Source organism: Malassezia vespertilionis, chromosome 4 (assembly GCF_029542925.1).
Source record: "Malassezia vespertilionis chromosome 4, complete sequence".
Lineage (NCBI taxonomy): Eukaryota > Fungi > Basidiomycota > Malasseziomycetes > Malasseziales > Malasseziaceae > Malassezia > Malassezia vespertilionis.
This window is the reverse complement of record NC_079250.1, coordinates 648,044-666,695: the sequence shown is the minus strand read 5'-3', so window position 1 is coordinate 666,695 and position 18,652 is coordinate 648,044. Positions and strand designations below refer to the sequence as shown.

General features: G+C 58.1%; 11 protein-coding genes across 11 annotated transcripts; 6 read left to right on the top strand and 5 right to left on the bottom strand.

Moving 5' to 3' along the window:
• Positions 1-38: 38 nt before the first annotated feature.
• Positions 39-2,177, top strand: SWA2 (auxilin-like clathrin-binding protein required for normal clathrin function; the record flags this gene model as incomplete). The annotated part of the gene is made up of 1 exon (XM_056207164.1): positions 39-2,177. One exon carries the CDS (start codon positions 39-41, stop codon positions 2,175-2,177), a length of 2,139 nt encoding a protein of 712 aa, XP_056063139.1.
• Positions 2,178-2,186: 9 nt separating this feature from the next.
• On the bottom strand, positions 2,187-3,384 carry RPN7 (proteasome regulatory particle subunit; the record flags this gene model as incomplete). Its single annotated transcript, XM_056207163.1, has 2 exons — positions 2,187-3,220; positions 3,249-3,384. The coding sequence occupies 2 exons, from the start codon at positions 3,382-3,384 to the stop codon at positions 2,187-2,189; spliced, it is 1,170 nt and encodes a 389-aa protein (XP_056063138.1).
• A 101-nt stretch (positions 3,385-3,485) lies between these two features.
• RPN6 (26S proteasome regulatory subunit rpn6) lies at positions 3,486-4,905 on the top strand (the record flags this gene model as incomplete). The annotated part of the gene is made up of 6 exons (XM_056207162.1): positions 3,486-3,597; positions 3,627-3,702; positions 3,735-4,486; positions 4,514-4,670; positions 4,705-4,789; positions 4,819-4,905. 6 exons carry the CDS (start codon positions 3,486-3,488, stop codon positions 4,903-4,905), a joined length of 1,269 nt encoding a protein of 422 aa, XP_056063137.1.
• Positions 4,906-5,006: 101 nt separating this feature from the next.
• On the top strand, positions 5,007-6,001 carry AHA1 (Co-chaperone; the record flags this gene model as incomplete). Its single annotated transcript, XM_056207161.1, has 2 exons — positions 5,007-5,953; positions 5,983-6,001. 2 exons carry the CDS (start codon positions 5,007-5,009, stop codon positions 5,999-6,001), a joined length of 966 nt encoding a protein of 321 aa, XP_056063136.1.
• A 19-nt stretch (positions 6,002-6,020) lies between these two features.
• On the bottom strand, positions 6,021-8,474 carry MVES1_002329 (uncharacterized protein; the record flags this gene model as incomplete). The annotated part of the gene is made up of 4 exons (XM_056207160.1): positions 6,021-7,121; positions 7,149-7,358; positions 7,559-7,862; positions 7,891-8,474. The coding sequence occupies 4 exons, from the start codon at positions 8,472-8,474 to the stop codon at positions 6,021-6,023; spliced, it is 2,199 nt and encodes a 732-aa protein (XP_056063135.1).
• Positions 8,475-8,687: 213 nt separating this feature from the next.
• On the bottom strand, positions 8,688-9,191 carry MVES1_002328 (uncharacterized protein; the record flags this gene model as incomplete). The annotated part of the gene is made up of 1 exon (XM_056207159.1): positions 8,688-9,191. The coding sequence occupies one exon, from the start codon at positions 9,189-9,191 to the stop codon at positions 8,688-8,690; it is 504 nt and encodes a 167-aa protein (XP_056063134.1).
• A 1,087-nt stretch (positions 9,192-10,278) lies between these two features.
• Positions 10,279-11,493, top strand: CTK2 (beta-glucosidase; the record flags this gene model as incomplete). The annotated part of the gene is made up of 1 exon (XM_056207158.1): positions 10,279-11,493. The coding sequence occupies one exon, from the start codon at positions 10,279-10,281 to the stop codon at positions 11,491-11,493; it is 1,215 nt and encodes a 404-aa protein (XP_056063133.1).
• Positions 11,494-11,568: 75 nt separating this feature from the next.
• On the bottom strand, positions 11,569-13,047 carry MVES1_002326 (uncharacterized protein; the record flags this gene model as incomplete). The annotated part of the gene is made up of 1 exon (XM_056207157.1): positions 11,569-13,047. One exon carries the CDS (start codon positions 13,045-13,047, stop codon positions 11,569-11,571), a length of 1,479 nt encoding a protein of 492 aa, XP_056063132.1.
• A 355-nt stretch (positions 13,048-13,402) lies between these two features.
• On the top strand, positions 13,403-14,293 carry YHM1 (high copy suppressor of abf2; the record flags this gene model as incomplete). The annotated part of the gene is made up of 1 exon (XM_056207156.1): positions 13,403-14,293. One exon carries the CDS (start codon positions 13,403-13,405, stop codon positions 14,291-14,293), a length of 891 nt encoding a protein of 296 aa, XP_056063131.1.
• A 242-nt stretch (positions 14,294-14,535) lies between these two features.
• On the bottom strand, positions 14,536-16,794 carry DBP4 (RNA helicase; the record flags this gene model as incomplete). The annotated part of the gene is made up of 1 exon (XM_056207155.1): positions 14,536-16,794. One exon carries the CDS (start codon positions 16,792-16,794, stop codon positions 14,536-14,538), a length of 2,259 nt encoding a protein of 752 aa, XP_056063130.1.
• Positions 16,795-16,921: 127 nt separating this feature from the next.
• Positions 16,922-18,649, top strand: MVES1_002323 (uncharacterized protein; the record flags this gene model as incomplete). Its single annotated transcript, XM_056207154.1, has 1 exon — positions 16,922-18,649. The coding sequence occupies one exon, from the start codon at positions 16,922-16,924 to the stop codon at positions 18,647-18,649; it is 1,728 nt and encodes a 575-aa protein (XP_056063129.1).
• Between the last annotated feature and the right edge of the window lie 3 nt (positions 18,650-18,652).

Below are 18,652 nucleotides of genomic sequence, written 5' to 3'. Positions count from 1 at the left end.
ACGTGGTCGTGGTCGCGAAAGTGTTACTTCTGCCGGCCATGGACGACCTTTCGAGTCTGGACTGGGGCCAGCCTGCACAAAGCAATGGTGCAGAGCAAAGCTCCTATAACTTTGACGCGCTGCTGCGCACGATGCCGGCACATGCACGGCCAAGTGCACCGCCAGCACGGCGCGCCGAGCCGAAAAAACAAACGGGGGAGGATGCGTTTTCGTCGCTGCTGCCTACTTCTTTTTCAGGCGCGGTGCGTCCAGCTGCAGCATCCGGCGCTGTCGCGCCACGCGCTGCGCCTGTGCAGCCTGTGCACCATAAGTCGCCCAAATCTATTTGGGATCTCGATACATTGGACACACTTGGCAATGCCGCCGCGCCGTCCAAGACGACCGACGCCTCGCACGCCTCTTTTGACTTGCTGGGCGATTTTGCAGCACCGTCTCCGGCCATACAAGAAACCGACGATCTTTTGGGTGCCCTATCGCTGCCTGTAGCAAAGCAGCGCTCGCCCCGTAGTAGTCCCCAGGAGCAGGCCGCCTCGCCGCCGCCCTCCCTTCGCGCCGCAGGCAAGGCGCGCGCGCGCTCGCCGCCGCCACACATTGTTGGCCAGCTTGTCGAGATGGGATTTGCACCTGATGCGGCGCGAGATGCACTGGCCCGAACAGAGACAGGTGTCGATATCGAGGCGGCTGCAGCGGCCCTTATTGACCAGGAGCAGCGGCAGCCGCCGTGCGCTGTCCAATCGGCGCCAGCATCACACAGGCAAGAAGAAACTGTGCAGCGAGCAGAGTATGGTGCTGACTGGCAGAAACAGGCCGATCAATTGTATGCACAGGCCAGCATGTTTGGCACGTCGATGCTAAAAAATGCAAACGCGCTGTGGGGCTCCGCCAAAGCACAAGCGCAAAAGGCGCTGGATGATGGACACACGTCATCAGCCGCGGGTGTCGCGGTAAGCCTTGGACAGCAAGCATTGCGCCGCATGGGCAATGTACAGTCTGGACGACAGCCTGTCACGAACGGCAAGCCGCGGTGGATGCAGACGGCGGGAGCGCACAGCAATGGGCATGCTGAAGCGCCCGACTTCCAAGCGCTTGCCGCCGAGCACAAGCAGCCTTTGACAGCGCAGCGAGCCAAGCCCTCGCAAAAAGCCACACTGCCAGCCAAACCTTCGCCGTCACAGCCCGCACAAACCGCGCAAAAACCATTGGAGCCGGTTATAACACTGGAGCGCACGCTCCCGACGGACGCACGCGCATCCATAGACCGGGCGATGCTCCTGAAAAAGAACGGCAACAAAGCGTTCCAGCGCGGCGCATATGGCGACGCGGAAGAACAGTATACGCAAGCCCTTGCCATGCTCGAGACCTCCTCCTTGTGGCGCATCCCCCTCTTAAACAACCGTGCAAATGTGCGCTTGAAAAATGGAGACAGCCAGGGCGCCATTGCCGACACGACTGCTTCAATTGCGATCCTTGTGATACCCTCGACACCAGCGAACGACGCACCCAACATCTTCCGCCCCAGCCGCGAAGCAAGTCTGCCCCTTTTGTACGCGTCGCTAAACTTGCGCGAGGCATACACCAAAAGCGTCGCACAGCGTGCACATGCCTACGAGGCGTGCGAGAAATGGACGCTTGCAAAGCAGGACTGGACGTGTCTGTATACCTATGAGCGCGAAGAAGGCAGTAGCGCTCGCTCCGGCGACGCAAATCGCCGCGCGGCAAACGAAGGAATGCGGCGCTGCGACGCAATGCTCTACCCTCCGCCGAAACCAGCCGCCAAGCCAGCCGCACCTTGTACAGCAAAAGCCGCACAGCAAGCATCTGATGCGGGTGTAGCTCGAGTGCGTGCGCAGCGCATTGCACAAGAGGCGGAGGATGCAGAGCGTCTGCAACACAAAGACTCGGTCGAGTCGCGCCTCGGGGCGTGGAGTGCCGGGAAGCAGAAAAATGTGCGTGCGCTGCTCGCGTCGATCGACGATCCCAGCTACCATTTGCTGTGGCCCGAGCTGCAATGGAAAAAGGTCGGGATGCACGAGCTCGTTACAGATGCCCAAGTGAAGCGTAGCTTCACACGCGCCATTGCAAAATTGCACCCTGACAAGCTGCAGAAGAGCAGTGTGGAGCAGCGCATGCTCGCAGCGGGCATGTTTCATACACTGAATGAAGCGCATCATATGTAGTCCTATAAGCTACAAGGCAGTGCGCGACAGTTTTTGCAGCGAGTTGAGTAATACATCTCCCTCCTTGATGATCCGGCTGTACTGCGCATTCTTCACGTCCGGGCGGCGGTTCTCGATGGTGCCTTCCACCTTGTCGATCACCGCAGGCAGACGCCCCGCGGAAATAAATCGCGAGAGCTCTGCATCGATGTACGCAGGGGTGACGCCAAACGCCTGCGCCATGCTATCGATCGCGACTTTATGGTAACTCTCCAGCAGCTGTGCAAACGTAATAATGCGCATCTCGCGCACGTAGTATTGCGTGTGCAGAGAAAGAATGCGCGAAGGAAGCAGGTACGATTGCTCGACGTCGGCCAGCGCACGGAAGAATGCGGCATACTCGCTGCTGTACAGCGACGAGGTAAATGCGCGCATATGTGGCAAGCTGTCGATCGTCTGCAGTACTTCCGGCGACTCCATCATCTTTTTGAGCTCGCGGCGCGGAAGGGTAACCATGCTCATGAGGATCGTGAGCTTGACAAAGTCTTCGTAGTCGAGCAGCTCTGTGGCAGTAAATGTGCTCAGCGCCTCGAGCGCAAGTTTCGCAGACTCGGAAAAGTTGCGTACGGATGCCGCGTACACGGCGCGGTATGCAGTCAAGCGATTACGCCTATCCCAATCGCCGCCCTCCTCGATAAGTGCGGCGGCGCGCGTAATGCCTTCCTGTGTAAAGTCTGTGTCGCCAAAAAAGAGTCCCACGCGAATTTTTAGAAGCGCCAGATCGATCTTAGAGCCAAGTCCAGTCGCTTTCTCTAGCGCTTCATCCAGTGCGGTAGTCGTGGCGTCCTTGTCGCCAATGCGCGCAAGGTACGTGGCGCGCTGACGGAGCACGGTATGCAATTCCAAATCGCCTTCGCTCTCCTCGGCCTTCTTCTGTGCCTCGGTGAGCCGCGCAAGTTCGGTCTCATTTTTCTCCTGCAACCGCTTCATCAGCGCTTCGTCCCGCCTGACCTGTGCGCTGACGGCAGGGTCCGCAAGCAGAAATGTATAGTAAGGAAGCATTTCTAGAGTAAGCTACCGCGCACCACGCACCATCTTTTTCAATATCGGCAAGCAGGTCCTTGACAGCGGCGGCGCGCACAGCGTCCGTAGACCCTTTGCGCATCGCCACAAACAGGTGCTGCTGTACTTTCAAGTTTGGCACAGGCGCCACGCTATCGTCGTCCATGGTCGCAGCCACGGCGCAGAGACCGCGTTTCGATCAACGGCCGAGTGATGACTAAGCACAGTGGAGTGACGCGTCGTCGCCGCGTGTGCTGACGGATGACGATGGAGGCCAACGCAGAGATGCATTTGGTCGCCGACGCCAGCGCAGCAATTGATGCTGGCCGAGTTGATGAAGGGAAACAGATGCTCGAAAAGGTGCTGCTCGAGAAAGCAGGTGCGTTTGCGCTCCGCCGCTGACGATAGCACCAGATGACGAGGCGTTCTTGACCGAGCAGAGCGCTGCGCTCTTGCGTCTAGGGCAGCTGCACCGAGATCAAAAGTACGTTACGCAGACACCAGCACTAATCGAAGGGATGCAGAAGCGCTTGCCGCAACTGTGCGCGCGTCGCGCCAATTCATGACGACGATCGCCAAGGCGAAAACGGCCAAGCTCGTGCGCGTCCTCATCGACTACTTTTTTGATATCCCCGGCAGCGGGAATATCCAGATCGAGGTGACGCGTGAGAATGCCGAATGGGCGAAGCAGGAGAAGCGCATTTTCTTGAAACAGAACCTGGAGACAAAACTGATTGGGCTTTACTACGAGGCGCGGATGTATCGGGAAGCGCTGCCGCTGATCAACTCCCTGCTGAAGGAGCTCAAGACACTAGACGACAAAATGATACTTACCGAGGTACACCTTCTCGAGTCCAAAGTCAACCACGCTATTTCCAATTTCCCGAAAGCCAAGGCTGCACTCACTGCTGCGCGCACCAATGCCAATGCAATCTACTGCCCCCCCTTGATGCAGGCGCAGCTGGACATGCAGGGCGGAATTTTGCACGCAGAAGACAAGGACTACAGCACCGCGGCGTCCTACTTTTTGGAGACGCTCGAAGGGTTTGCGTCTCTGGACGATCCACGCACGCTCCTTGCGTTCAAATACATGCTTCTGTGCAAGATTATGCTAAACCAGCCGCAGGATGTGGCGACGGCACTGGAAGGCAAGACTGTGAGCAAGTATACGGGCAGCAGCGAAATCGAGGTCATGAAGGCCGTTGCGAAAGCGCAAACGGAGCGCTCCTTGGAAGAGTTTGAAAAGACGTTGCGCGAATACAAGACCGGTACGTACACCTGCATGCTGACGCAAGAACTCTCCAATGATCCCATCGTGCGTCATCACCTCTCTGCGCTGTACGACTCGCTACTAGAGCAAAACCTGCTCCGTGTCATCGAGCCGTACTCGCGCGTGGAGCTCTCGCATATTGCACAGATGGTGCACCAGCCCGTGCGGGAAGTCGAGCAAAAGTACGTGACGCTCGCAGCTCACCATCAGACTCAGCCAAATGATTCTCGACAAGGTGTTCCAGGGTGTTTTGGACCAAGGTGCAGGCTGCCTCGTCATCTACGATGAGCCCGCTGAGGATGTATGTATACCACACTGCTTACTCTACAGGAAACGTACGAAGCGACTCTCGGCACGCTGAAGCAAATCTCGCATGTCGTCGACAGTCTGTACGAAAAGGCCAGCAAGTTGACATAGTGTGTAGTACCACGTGGCTCCACGTGCACAGGTTCTCGAGACTTCCATCCGTGCGGCACGGCGTGTCGTTAGAAAGTGTCCTTCGTGCAGCACCGCCTACCATGTCGACGTGGAATAAGCATTATCACTGGAAGACCAAGGGCTGCACGCCTTGGACAAAAAACTACTTCACCGAGCGCCTTGTAGGCAAGAGCATTTCCGTGGATGGCGTCAAAGACGGCGTCGTGAAGGTAGACAGCATGACAGACTTTGACGGCGACGTCGAGCTCGGCAACCGTAAAGGCAAGCTGATCACCATCTATGACGTTGCCGTAACCCTGGAATGGCTGGGCGAAGGTGCGGATGGAAACGTGGCGCGCGGCATCATAAAGTTTCCCGAAGTCTCGCACGAGAACGAAGATTCCCAGGAAAACTATGTGTTCGAGACGGAACTCACCTCCGAGTCCACTGATAATGCGCGTAAAATGTATGATACCGTGCGGAAAAAACTAGTGCCTGCACTAGAGGCCGTCTTCCACGGGTTTCGCGCAGACCTGATTGAAACCCACGCCAAGGATCTGGGGCACGACGACGCAAACACGCCGGACGAAAAGCATGAGGCGCCGGTAGTGGACGCAGCACCCGTCGCAGTACGCAGCACGCCAAAGAGCACAGGCAAAGTCTCGTCGAGCGCCACGCAAGTGCGTGTCTCGAGCAATCTCGCGATCGCACAATCCGATTTGTGGGATTTGCTCACCAATCCTCTTCGGATCCCCATGTGGACAAAAGCGCCTGCGCAGTACTCGCTGAACACTGGTGCCAACTACTCTCTGTTTGGTGGGAATATCACGGGGTCTATTCAGCAAGTAGATTCCCCGCGCAAGCTTGTGCAGACATGGCGTGTGCCGCAGTGGCCACCGGACCACTTTGGCCAGCTTACCACGCTATTGACCCAAGGCGACGATAGCACGAAGCTCGAGTTTGTGCTCAGCGGAGTGCCTGTGGGCGAAGAGGATGCCACGCAGTCCGGACTGGAATCGTTCTACATGCGGGGGCTCAAATCGATTGGGTACGTTGTGGATGAGTTACTTACGCCAGCTTGGGCACGATGTTGTAGCATTGCAGAAAACGTCTTTCTACAATTCATCATGCGGTGTGGGAGTCGCTGTAGGCAGCTCTTGCTCCGCGGTCGTGGTGCTGTAGGTAGAGATACTGGTAGGGACAGGCGTCTCTGCATCCCTTTCCGTCGCAGCAACCGTTTCTGTGGGCGCCGCGGACGGAGCAGGCGCAGCTTCCTGGCTCGTGCCGTCGTGTGTCGAGGCTTCGTCGGGCGGAGATGCATGCTCAATGCCAGCAATCGCGGCGAGAATGGCATCGACGGCAGCGGCAGCCGTGTCGTTCACAACGACGCTCGCTTGCGCAGCGACAGATGCCACCTTGTCGACCACGGGCAAAGCATCTGCATCTGCCGCTTGGCCTGCCGCCTCGTCCTTAGCTGCATCTGCATCCAGACGCAGCGCGTCGGAAAATTCACGCATGCTCTGCTCCGACATGGAAAAGAGCAGCGCTACAAGATCGTGGACATCGACGTACACAAGCCCCAACTTCGCGCGATCAGATACCGCCTCGGGATCCTGCATGACCTGCGCAAGAATCACATGGAAACCGTGCAGCGCCTCTTCGTACAAGGCGCCGAGCGTCGCTTCGAGCTTCTTGCCTTCGGCCTTAACGTCCGGGCCGGTCATTGGATCTGTCCTGTCGCGTGCTTGGCCTTGGTCGGTCATTTGATCCAAATACTCCTGTACTTCCTCGCGGAAATGACGGCCGCGACGGCGCATCGCAGAGTCCCAGCCCTCGTTGTCATAGTAGGTAGCCTGGAACTCGGTGTTCTCCATGAGATTGTAAAACTCTTGGAGCGCAATACGCGACTGCTGGCGGATCTTGCCGACGCTTTCCTGGACCACACGGGCCTCCAAGCCCCGATGGCGTGAAAGTGTCGCATTCAAGTCCGCCTCGGCCGTCTGGATCGCGCGTGCAAAGTCGTCGGCGCGCGTGTCGACCAGTGCCGCAATGGCCTGGCGCCATTCGGGCGTAGGCTCCTGGCCGACGTCCAACTTGCGCCGCAGCGATTGCGCGTCGCGAAGCGCATGGACAAACACGCCAGACACTTGCCCGTCAATCAGCTGCGACCAGAGCTCAGAGACTTTGTCGGGGAGCGTAGTAAGCAATTCGTGGCGCTACGGTAAGCAGGGCATTGCACGTACAATCGTCGACGCCTCCTTCAGAATGTGGTCGCGCTCGTTGGTCGTAAGGCGCAGCATCGCGGATTCCTGCTTGGAAAGCGCATCCTCCACAGCCTTCAGCTCTGCATCCAGCGCTGCTTGAAGTTTATCTGTGTCTTTGTCGGGCGCAGCGTGTGTCTGCTGTGCAGCGCCCGTCTCCTTGTCGACAGTAGCAGACTCGGTTTTTTTCACCTGAATGCGGAAAAGCAGCCGTGTTAGATTCAGTGCACAACAAATGGGGGGAGAGAGGACACTACTCAAGACCGCACAGGGCAAGACGTGGCTATAGGATAGCGTGCCTGCCGGCGCAATCCGAGTCGGCTAAAAACCGGGTCCCTGCACCGGACACTTGACTGCCCAGGCGCAGCATGGGGGATGGATCACGAACGTACAGTCTCGCTAAAGGTCTCCTTCACTTTGTCAAAAAACGAATGCTGCCTCAAGCCGTACTTGACTAGCAGTTTGTCGACGAATTTTTGTGCGCGCGCGCACAAGGCAGAAATGTGAGGGTGTGCATGCTTCACATAGTTTGCGTGTGCAAACGGAAATGCGGTGTGGCGAGTAAAGATATACCCATTGTACGCATGCAGCTTCAGGCGGGGATGCACCTCTCGCTCATAAAGGTCGCCCGCAGCATTGTACAAGTAATGCGCCTGTTCGGATGCCTTGGCAACGTAGGGCGCAACGTCCCGGTTGCTGTGGTCAGTATTGTAGGAATACGCACTAAACATTGCGATAGGGCTTCACGGCAGTGCACAAAGACTTGACATGCTTGTGTAGGTGCTTGTTGTACTGGCGGCGCAGCTCCTTCCGGTGGGGGAGGGACCATGCGTGGGCATGCTTCGCCGCGCCAGACGCGCCGGGCTTGACATGGTTAACAAAAATCGTTTGAGCATGGCCGATCGTGCGCTCCACAGTGGGCTGCATCTTGCCCCAGCCGTGGTGTGCCTTGTCCAAGTAGCTGCCCACGTAGGGGTCGACCGTCTTGCGTGCAGAGACGCTAAAGTCGTGCACAACGGGCGTGATGTGCTCCTTTGCACTCGCAAGTTCACGGCATACAAGCAGCTTGTCGTTCGCATTGAAGTCGAACGAAAGAGGGTGCGAAGGACAGCGCCAGAAAATGGCAACAAGGACGTAAAGGAGGCCCAAACGTGTCACGAGCGAGGCAAGCCAAGTAAAGGTAGAACGCGACCTCGCCATTTGCACAGGAGTCACACGCAGACCATGATCTTCCTTGCTTTCAGGCGCAAAACGGATCGGAGGAGTGCCTTGGTTTGCTCCCCTGCTCGACTGTGTATTTCTTCCCATGGCCGTGCAGTCTAACGGTGTGAAACCGTTCGCGGACCGGAAAACAGTGTATTATATAAGCGAGATCACATGCACAGTGCGCCCCATCGGTGCCTGTGCACGGTAGTAGGACTCGTTACGAAGCGCGGAGAAAAGGGGCTGTAGCACATACATTGACGAAAAGAAAACTATTGTATTGAGTGAGAAATGTTTGAGGTTCGACCATGTGATCATTTAGGCAAGCGCAGCAAGCGCAAGGACACCGGCAATCAGCGCAGTTGCAAGCGCAAACGACGGCGATACGCCCGTGGCAGCGTCCGGCATAGAAGAGGTGGGCGCAGCGCCCATGCTCTCTGATCCATCACCAGAGCCGCCAGTAGCACTAGCATCACCGGAGCCGTCAGTAGCACCAGCATCACCAGAGCCGTCAGAGGCACCGGCAGCTCCAGCACCTCCAGCACCTCCAGTAGGGCTAGCACCGCCACCAGTACCTTTTCCAGCAGAATTCTTGCCGCCCTTCTCCGTCTTGGTCTTCTCGCCCTTGGACTTCTCGCCGCCTTTGGACTTCTCGCCGCCTTTGGACTTGTCGTCCTTACCAGAAGGACGCTCTTCCATCGACTTGCTGCCTGATGGACGCTGCATAGGGCCGCCAACACCAGAGGTAGGGCTCGATACGGGAATGCGCGCAAACACGACAGTCGCGATCGCCAGCACAAACAGAAGGAAAGTGAAACGCATGATAACTCGTTGGAAAGAAACTACAGGGAGCTCCGACAAGTGTCTAGATATAGTCTCCATGCATATCTTTTCGGCCGAACGGAGGCTGTGGGGCGACACGCAGTTGCGGCTTAATTACGCATGCGCTTTGCATGCTTGCCCTTTCGGGCGTGCCTATGCTCCATGTCACTGACCATCTGATCAAACGCAGCCGCCCGCTTGGTCGATTTGTTCCGCATAGCCATACGCAGTGTATCTAAATCGTCCTCTTTTGCAGATTCGCTCGTGACCTTGCGCTTGTCTTTGCCTTTCTTGCCAAAGAGTTGGTCGTACACACCGAGTTCTTTGGCATACGCCTCAGCCTCATTGGCTTCAGACAAAGCGTGCTGCTTGAGCTCCTTGCGTAGACGCTTGCCTTTTGGTGTAGCTAAGGCTTCCCATGCTTCCGTAGACGGGATATCGCCTTGCTTGATCGCCGCTTCGACAATCTTGAAAAAGCGCCGCTCGTCGTCGAGTATGTTTGAGTAGGGCACAGCCGCGAAGATTTCCCGCAGACTTCCATCATAGTCTGTATAGCTGCGCAAAATATCTTGACGTTCCTCGTCAGAGCCCTGGTACTTGTGTTTATCCTTGTCCAGCGTCTCGGAGGTCACCTCACCGTCCCATAGCGTCTTGAAGTATTCATTCCAGTCCACGGGCCCGTCGCCTCCAAACACCGAGTCATTTGTCGAGCCAGTGGTATCGTAGCGCTTTTTTCGCTTTGTGTCGGAAAGCACACTGTATGCGAACCCGATCTGCTGGAAACGCGTGGAGAAATCCTCGTCGCCCGCAGCGTGGAGCGCCGCCTTATCGGGATGGTACCGCAGTGCAAGGCGTCTGTAGGATTTCCGAATCACATCTTCGGTAGGATTGTCGTTCCGATCCAGGCCAAGCACTTCGTACAGATCCACATCGTCCTTGCCAAAGAACAGCACCGTCGGATTCTCCATCGTCGCGAAACAAGCGCGTTGCCTCCACCAAGGCAGGAGGCCTGTGCTCCACATGTTGGCACCCCTAGTAGGGCCACGCGAACAAACGCGGCGTCGCCGTCCTGTCGTTGCGGATGGCCATGTCGGCTGGGAATGCGAGCGCGGGAGACTCTGTCGAAGCGGAGCCGCGGCCAAAGCGCCCAACGCCCAAGATACAAACCGTGGTCAATATGCCGTACTTTACACCTGCGCAAATTGAGCGGCTTTCGACGCGCGCGCGAGCCAACAAAATGGCCGCAAACAAGTGGATGCAGACCAAGATGAGCGCGTGTGCGTATATCGAGGCTGTCGGTGCAAAAATGGGATTTCCTCAGCGCACGATCGGTACAGCACAGCTTTTGTACCAACGATTCCATCTGTTCTATCCGCCCAGCGACTTTGTACTGCACGAAGTTGCACTCGCTGCCCTCTTCACTGCGTCAAAACTGAACGATACGCAAAAACGGATCCATGATTTTCTTATGACGAGCTACGCATTCCGATACCCCGAGCTACTGCATGCGCCACCCAGTGATACAGAGCACGACGCAGAAAACGGCACTTACGACTGGATTGTGCATGCCCATGTAGCCGAGTCGGATGTCGACGCAGAAATGCTGGCGCAGGAGCGCGGCAGGCTGCTCGTGCTGGAGAGGCTTTTGCTGCAGTGTATTTGTTTCCAGTTTAATTTGCGTGCGCCGCAAAATCTGCGGTACGTTGTCAAGGTTGCGCGGCGCTTTCAAATGGCCAAGTCAGCGACTGCACTCGCTTGGCGCATCGCGTGCGACAGTCACCGGACGTATGCACCGCTTATCTATCCCCCCCAGACTGTTGCGCTGGGCTGTGTGTACACCGCGGTGTCACTGCTCCATGCGTGTGGCGAATTGGAAGCGTGTTTGGAACGGTTCACGCAAGTGTCTGGGTGGGACGACGCATGGCAAGCAAAGCCAGAAGACGTCGAGGATGTTGCGCACCATGTGCTGGACTTGTACGTGGCCCAGCTGCCAAGTATGACAGAGACACAGCCTTCAGGTCGTGCTGTGCCGCTGCATGTATCCTACCCCCCGCCGCTTGGTCTCTTGGCGTGGCGACGCATGCTCACAGACAATCCGGCGCAAAAGCTCGACAGCAAGCTTACGCAGATCAAAATCCGACTTCGGCAGGATGCTCAGCAGCGCAATGCAGCCATGGCAGCGCCGGTGCGGACTTCCAACCGCGAAGACGTGCGCGGCGCGGATGACGCACTGCCCGCTACAATGTACACGCCAGAAAAGCCCGGTACGCAAACGGCCGCAACGCGGTACCTCTTGTACTAGCCCGTAGATCTAGCAGCGTATCAACGTGCAAAAAGCATTGGGTCTCTACTAGAATGTACAGGAACAGATCCAGCATTACACGTGCTCGTCATCGACAGACATGCTCCGATGCAGCCTGTGCATTACGTCTGTCCAATCTGTGTACCACACGTAGAACAAGGCGATGCCTGCGCCGTAGACCAATGCGACCGTGAGGCCCCACCAGAGACCCCGCAGGCCCATATGAAGCGGCCCAAACGCAAGGAACAGGCACATGGGCATGCCAATCACGTAATACGACGTGAGATTGATTGCTGCGCTGAGGGATTGGCGCCCTGAGCCGCGCAAAATTCCGCCAGCGACGCCGCAAATACAGTCGGCGCACTGGAATATGGCCAAGATAGGAAGAACAGAGGCAACGAGACGGATAACCTCGACGTCATTGCTAAACAGGTAGCCCCATTTGTCCCGTGAGACGTACACAACCGAGGAGTTGAGCATGCCGATGATCACAGAGAGGAGCAAGGAGGCAAGACTCGCAAGCCGCGCGTCGCTCATGTGCCCACCGCCTAGCAAATTGCCTACACGCACCGCTGCGGCAACGGAAGCACCGTAAGGGAGCTGGTATGTCACCGAAGAGGTAATGAGCAGCACAGACTGGGCCGCAAGTGACGTCGTGCCCAGTGCGGCGGTTACGAGGCCAACAATTTCCCACGCCCACCACTCGGACGCGAGGGAAAGCACGCCGGCAAACCCAAGCGCGACACACACACGCAGGCCTGCTGGATCGAATGCCTTGTAAGACCAGCCGCCCCAAGTCCCGTTTTTGTGTGCAACCAAAGCGCACTGCAGCATGCACAAAACGGCCATGAGCCACATGGAAATCGCACTCGCCATCGGTGCGCCGAGGAACCCAAAACGCATCTTGTGCGGACCCCACACCAAGAGGTAGTTTGCTACGGCATTGATCGGTGATACGACCAACAACACCACAGTCGGTGCATGCATCATCCCTTGTGCCTGGAGAAAGCGACGGCAGAGCTCAAATACCGCATGACCCGGCAAGCCTATTGCAAGCACTGCGAGAAACTGGCGTGCAAGGTGCGCAATCTCTGGGTCCTGGCCGAGCAAGAGCAGCCCGCGCTCGGCGTTCAGCCAGAGCAGAATAATGAGCGGAATGACACAAAAAACCACGACGCCTACACGTTGCGTCCACAAGCCCATATACCGTGGCTGCCGAACATATGTTGCAGGTAAAAGAGTGTCCAGCGCGCACACCAGTCCACTAATCATACTAAAGCCGGTCACATTGGCAGTCATACCCGCAAGCGATGCAGCGGCAAGTTCCAGTGTGCCCAGGTGCCCCAAACTGAAAACGGATACCATCGAGAGACTCAGTTCGAGCAAATGTGTCGCCCATATAGATGCTGTGTATCGCGACAGGAGTGCAAGCTCGCGGTAAATAATCTCCTTGTCGTCGCCGTGGGCAGCCTCATGGTGCGGCGTTTGCGTTGGGTATAAGCCACCCTCGACGCTGTGCCGAGGCAGCGCACCGTATCCGGATGGAGTGTACATAAGTGGAGCAGCCAAGAGCGGCTGCCGTGCATCTTGCGGAGGTGCTAAAGGGGTGTGCACGTCAGGGGCGTCTTCCTCGCTTCGTGCGCTTATGGGGCGCTGCGGACCGAGAAAGCTGCCGACCAGAATATCGGAGAAATTCGACCGCACAGAGCTACTGTATGTCTCTTGCTGCTCCGCATTTGCCTGTGTCTGTCGCGCGATTGGGTGCGGGGTAGAAATGCCACGTACAGTTGGCGAAGACATTGCGTAGCAATCCGCGCATACAAAGTGGCTCGTTCGCGCCGGCGCAGTCCGGATGCGGTGCACGTGACTGTAGCTTTTCGTTAGCGGGGGGGCTCTTTGCCTGCATAGCATGTCCCCCCCTCCAAGAAACACAAAAGAGACTGCGCTCGCGCGCCTGCTTGGCTCCGGTACCTCCGGTATTGCAGAGCTGCTCATTTTCCACCCCGTGGATACGATCGCCAAGCGTCTGATGAGTAACAAAGACAAGGCTTTGCCGATCGCGCATGTAATCCTCCGCGACTCTGCGAACGCGAGTTTTGGCGCCCGTTTCCTGAGCCTGTTCCCCGGTCTTGGGTATGCTGCCGGATACAAAGTGTTGCAGCGTATCTACAAGTTCGGTGGCCAGCCCTACTTCAACGACTACCTTAACAAGCACCACAAGAAGCAGTTTGATAGTATCTTTGGCGAGCGCACGGGCAAGAGCATGATGAGCGCGGCGGCAGGCTCGGCCACGGGCATCGGCGAGGTGGTGCTGCTCCCTCTCGATGTGCTTAAGATCAAGCGCCAGACGAATCCTGATGCATTCCGCTCGCGTGGCTTCGTGCGTATCTTGATGGACGAGAATGTGCAACTGTACCGCGGCTGGGGCTGGACCATGGCCCGCAATGCGCCCGGCTCATTTGCACTGTTTGGTGGGAGCGCATTTGCGAAAGAATACATTTTCAAACTGAAGAACTACTCCGATGCGACGTGGTTCCAAAACTTCATCGCGTCGATCGGTGGTAGCGTCGCGAGCATTACCGTCTCTGCCCCACTCGATGTGGTCAAGACGCGTATCCAGACGACCAACTTTGACGCAAAGGTGAGCGGATTTACGATCATCAAGGATATGATCAGGTTCGAAGGCCCCAGTGCCTTCTTTAAAGGACTCACGCCCAAGGTCTTGGTCGTTGGGCCCAAGCTCGTCTTTTCGTTCACCATTGCGCAGTCGCTCATTCCTTGGTTCGGTAAGTTTTGTTAATGACTACAAGGTGTACAAAGTGGATCGTGCAAGACTGTGAGCATAGCTCGATCGTGTCGCTGTATCTGTAGTTAATCAATCTCAAATTTGCGACGCAGCCCTCAGTACGAGTAGTTGCCTCAAGCACGACGCGCCAGGTATTGCCGGCAAGCAACCCCTTTGACCAGATGGGGCACGTCGAGCGTTCAGCCGCAAATTACTTAGAGTACCATCCTTGGGCATGCAGGCGTACGTACAGTATATTACGCGCCAAGCAGGCGCAGCGCAAGCTCCTCTTGCGACGCCAGATCGGCCGCTTGCGTCTTTGCACGCTTCCGCTCTGGGGCCGGCGCCGGCGCGTCGTCGCCAGGAGGGAATAAATCTTCGAGACGCGGCCCATCCCAGTCGTCGTACTCGGCGCTTGCAGACGGCGCACCGCCGTGCGACTCCATCATTATGCGCTCTTGTTCTTTTGCCTTGCGCTTCTTTTCGCGCCGTATCTCGCGCGCACGCTCCTTGTCTGCAATGTCTGCATCTGCCATGCGTGCGCTTTCTTCCTGCTCGTGCTGGCGGATTTGATCGTGGACATTGCCGAGGGCGCGGAATGCATCCTCGTTCTGCAGCTCGTACAGTTCGCGTGCGTTGCCGTCTTCGTCGTACACGGTGCGTTTGCTGAGCCCGCGCTTCCCTGCTAGGGCCATGGCCTTTTTGCTCGCGCCCTGGCGGAGCTGGCGCTTGGATGGAGCTACGTGATTGTCCAGGGTCTCGTCGCCCAAGTCGTGGTCCGCACGCGAGAGCGTAAGCAAGTCGTCGTCGTCGTCGTCGACCCCAAAGTCGCTGGAGTCGCTGGAGTCGCGCATGTTCGCATAGTGTTGGCTAAGCACAGTGTTGTTGGTACGGCCAAACATGCGATCGTGCTTGGTGCGCACTTTGGCGACAGTAGAAGGGCGCTCTTGCACATGCTCCTCTTCCTCCTCCTCTTCCTCCTCCTCTTCCTCCTCTTGCTCCCCTCGAGACGCCGCACGCTCCGCCTGTGCGTGCTTTTGAGCCTCCTTTACTACCTTAATCTTTGGAGCACTCGCAAGGCCCAAGGATGCAGCGTACTCGTTCAGCGGAAGCTTTGTCACGTCAAACGTGTCCTTGTCCTTGTGCAGGTACACCGACCGGACATGGGACACAAACGCCTTTTGTGCCAAATGCTTAAGCTCTGGATCCTGGAACGCAAACGACTGCAGCTGGTCCTTGACGCTCTGCAGCTTGGTATCTTTGGGCTTGATCACGCTGATCGGCACGTCGACTGCTTTCAGCAAGCGCAGCAAACCCTGCTCCTCGCTGGGTGCTGTAAACAAGAGACTCTTGCCGTGTGCATTGTACCGCGCGGTCCGACCGACGCGGTGGATATAGGTATCGGCACTATCCGGTGCATCCATCTGCACGACCCAGTCGACTGCTGGAAAGTCAAGGCCACGCGCGGCAACATCCGTGGCAAACAGTGCCGCATGTTTCATGCGCGTAAACTCGTGAAAGATTTTCAGGCGCCTGGGCTGCTTCTGTTTCCCATGCAGTGCGAGGAGCGGCAGTCCTGGGCGGAGCTTGCAAAACACCTCGAATGCGAATTGGACCTGACGGCAGGAGCTCATAAACACAAGCACCTTTTGCTGGGTATGTGTGCGCAAGAAGGAAAACAGCATATCGAACTTCTGCGGAAGCGGCACGACCATGTAGTACTGCTCGAGATGCTCGGGCGTACATGCGTCGGCCTCGCGCACAGACACGGTCTGCGGCTCGCGCAGACTCAGGCGTGCAAGGTCCTTGACCCGCTTGGTCTGTGTCGCAGAAAATAGCATCGCTTGGCGCTCCGACGGGAGATGCTCCAAAATCGCGTTTAGGGTATTCGCGAATCCCATATCAAGGATTCGGTCGGCCTCGTCCAGTACAAGAACCTGCAAATTGGCGCAGTCAAAACCAGCTGTCTGGTCGAGGTGCTGCAAGAGACGCCCTGGCGTCGCGACGAGGATATTCATCTTGCGCACCCGGCCTTGCTCGTGCTTGAGATCCTTGCCTCCGATAACAAGGCCGGCAGAAAAGGTATGCAGTGCGCCAATCTGACGCAGCACATCAAAGATCTGCATCGCAAGCTCGCGCGTGGGCGAGATGATCAACGCGCCGAGCCCGTCGATGTTGGACCAATTCTGGCGGTAGAGCACTTCCAGCACGGGAATGAGAAACGCAATGGTCTTGCCCGACCCCGTACGTGCGGCACCAAGCACATCCCGCCGCTGCAGAGAATGTGGTAAGGACTGTGCCTGGATCGGCGTCATGTCTACAAAACCAGCGCGCTGCAGGCCGCGCCGCGTTGGGCGCGAAAGCGGCAGCGCCTCAAACGTGGCCGCGCCCAAGCTGTCAAGTGTCGCACACTTCGCCTCGAGCTCCGCCATCTCACGCTGGTCTGCAGCGCGCTTGATGCTCCTGCTTGCGCGCGTGCGCGCATTGAACGCCTTGCCACCGCGCATCGACGCCATGGACGGTCGTGCAGGCGCAGAGAAACAAACTCGGCCGACGCCGCCTAGCTGGTTGTCCATGCACCGAGCGCGGAGCTGCGTCGCGCGGGGATGTGTGCAGTGGGACGCGGCGCGGATGATACGATGCATGCACGGCGGCGGTGCGTACTTCGTGCACGACAGTCCCGTGCTCGCCGCGAGCCCGTCTTTGCCGAAAAGCCTGCGTTTGAAAACGCAGGTGCCATCGCTGCACCCCCCCTGGAAGCCACTCGCCCAGCACCTGGTTGATGCGGCACGGTGCAACACACTAGCAGCGCCATCAGCGAGCGATGTGTGCAAGAACATTGTGCAAAATACCTTGCTTGTTCGTGAGCGAGCCGAAAAAGGCGTACTTGTACGCAATTCCGCGCACGTCGCACTTGTACATACACTCATGCACATGCCGCCTGGCAGCGTGAATTGCGACCTGCTGCTATCTACGATGCTCGACACGATGCTCGATGCCCTGCGCGATACAGACGCATCCCTCAGCCCCGACCTTTTTGCCCACGCTGCCTTTTTGAGCGGCACGCGGGGCATGCAACGCACGCGTGCGTGGCTGCACCGGCGCCTCACTGCAGGCTGTATTCCCCCCAGTGCCAAGGTATGGCGTGCCCTGCTCGATGCACACGTGCTCCGCCAGGACTGGGCGCGAGTGCAGCATGGACTCGACGTGTGCTCCGCACAAGGCACGCCGCTCCCATTGCACACGTACACAGTTGCGCACGTACGTGCGTGTGCTCCTTCGGCGGAGATCCCTGCCGCATTGAATGCCGTGCTCACACGGATGCGCGCGCAGAGCGCGACGCTCACAGACCCCATGCTCGCGCAGCTGGTGCATACGCTTGCGGCGCCGGTGCATCGAGCATATGCGGCCCACGCGCCGTGCAATGTTGTGTACAGCGTGGCCAGTCCAGTACAATCGCTCCTGTACGTCTTTTTTATGTGGTTCAGCGGCGCCGGCCCTGCGCCGCCTGCGTTTGACAACGAAACGCGCGGGGTGAATGGCACACTTCTCGATAGCTACCCTAACGCAACCGCGGCGGTCATCGAGGTGGAGCTCGGGATCGCAGAGACGCTGCAAGCTGCGTACTATGCGGGTGCGCGCGCAGAGCGTGCTCCGTATGCGACGCGTCGCGCGCCGCACAGCGTCACTGGGCCCATACGGGCGCGGCTAGAGGAGGTGCAGCGTGCGTTGCGTGCGCATCGCGGCCTGTACGAACAGCTTGCGGTACGCCTCTATGCGCTCGAGGGTGCACACGAAAAAGCATCCGCTTTGCTGCGCGAATGGCTCGCACAAACGGACCCCGCACAGCGCCGCAATCAGCAGCGCACCGTCGTCGCGCGCTTTGCACACGTGTCTCGGTGCCCGCGGCGAGCGCGGCTTCTCCCGCTGCTCGACCTGCTGCACATTGCGACGCATGCAGCGCCAGGCGTGTGGGGCGGGCACGGCGGCGCGCGCACATTGCCGCGGCTGTGCGTGCGTCTGCTCGGCGCATGGGCAAATTGGGCGGGGCACCGCGATGCAGACATTGTGCGGAATGCATCCACGCGGCACGGCTGGGCGTTTCTCGATTTACTGCTTGCTGCCCTCGTGGCCGCGTCACGCACGGTGCCAGCGCCGCGCGTTTGGGCGCACATGTTGGACGATCCAAAGCGCGTGCGTGCCATTGTGTGGACTGCATGCTGCGCGGCGCCACGCCGCGATGCACCAGAGCGGCTCGCGCGTGTGCAAGCGTGTTTTGCCGCGCTCCGTGTCTCCCCGCGCACGCAGCGGTATGCAGCGGCGGCGCGCGATGCGGCCGCAAGATCGCCGCAAGATGCTGCTAGCCCATAGTTT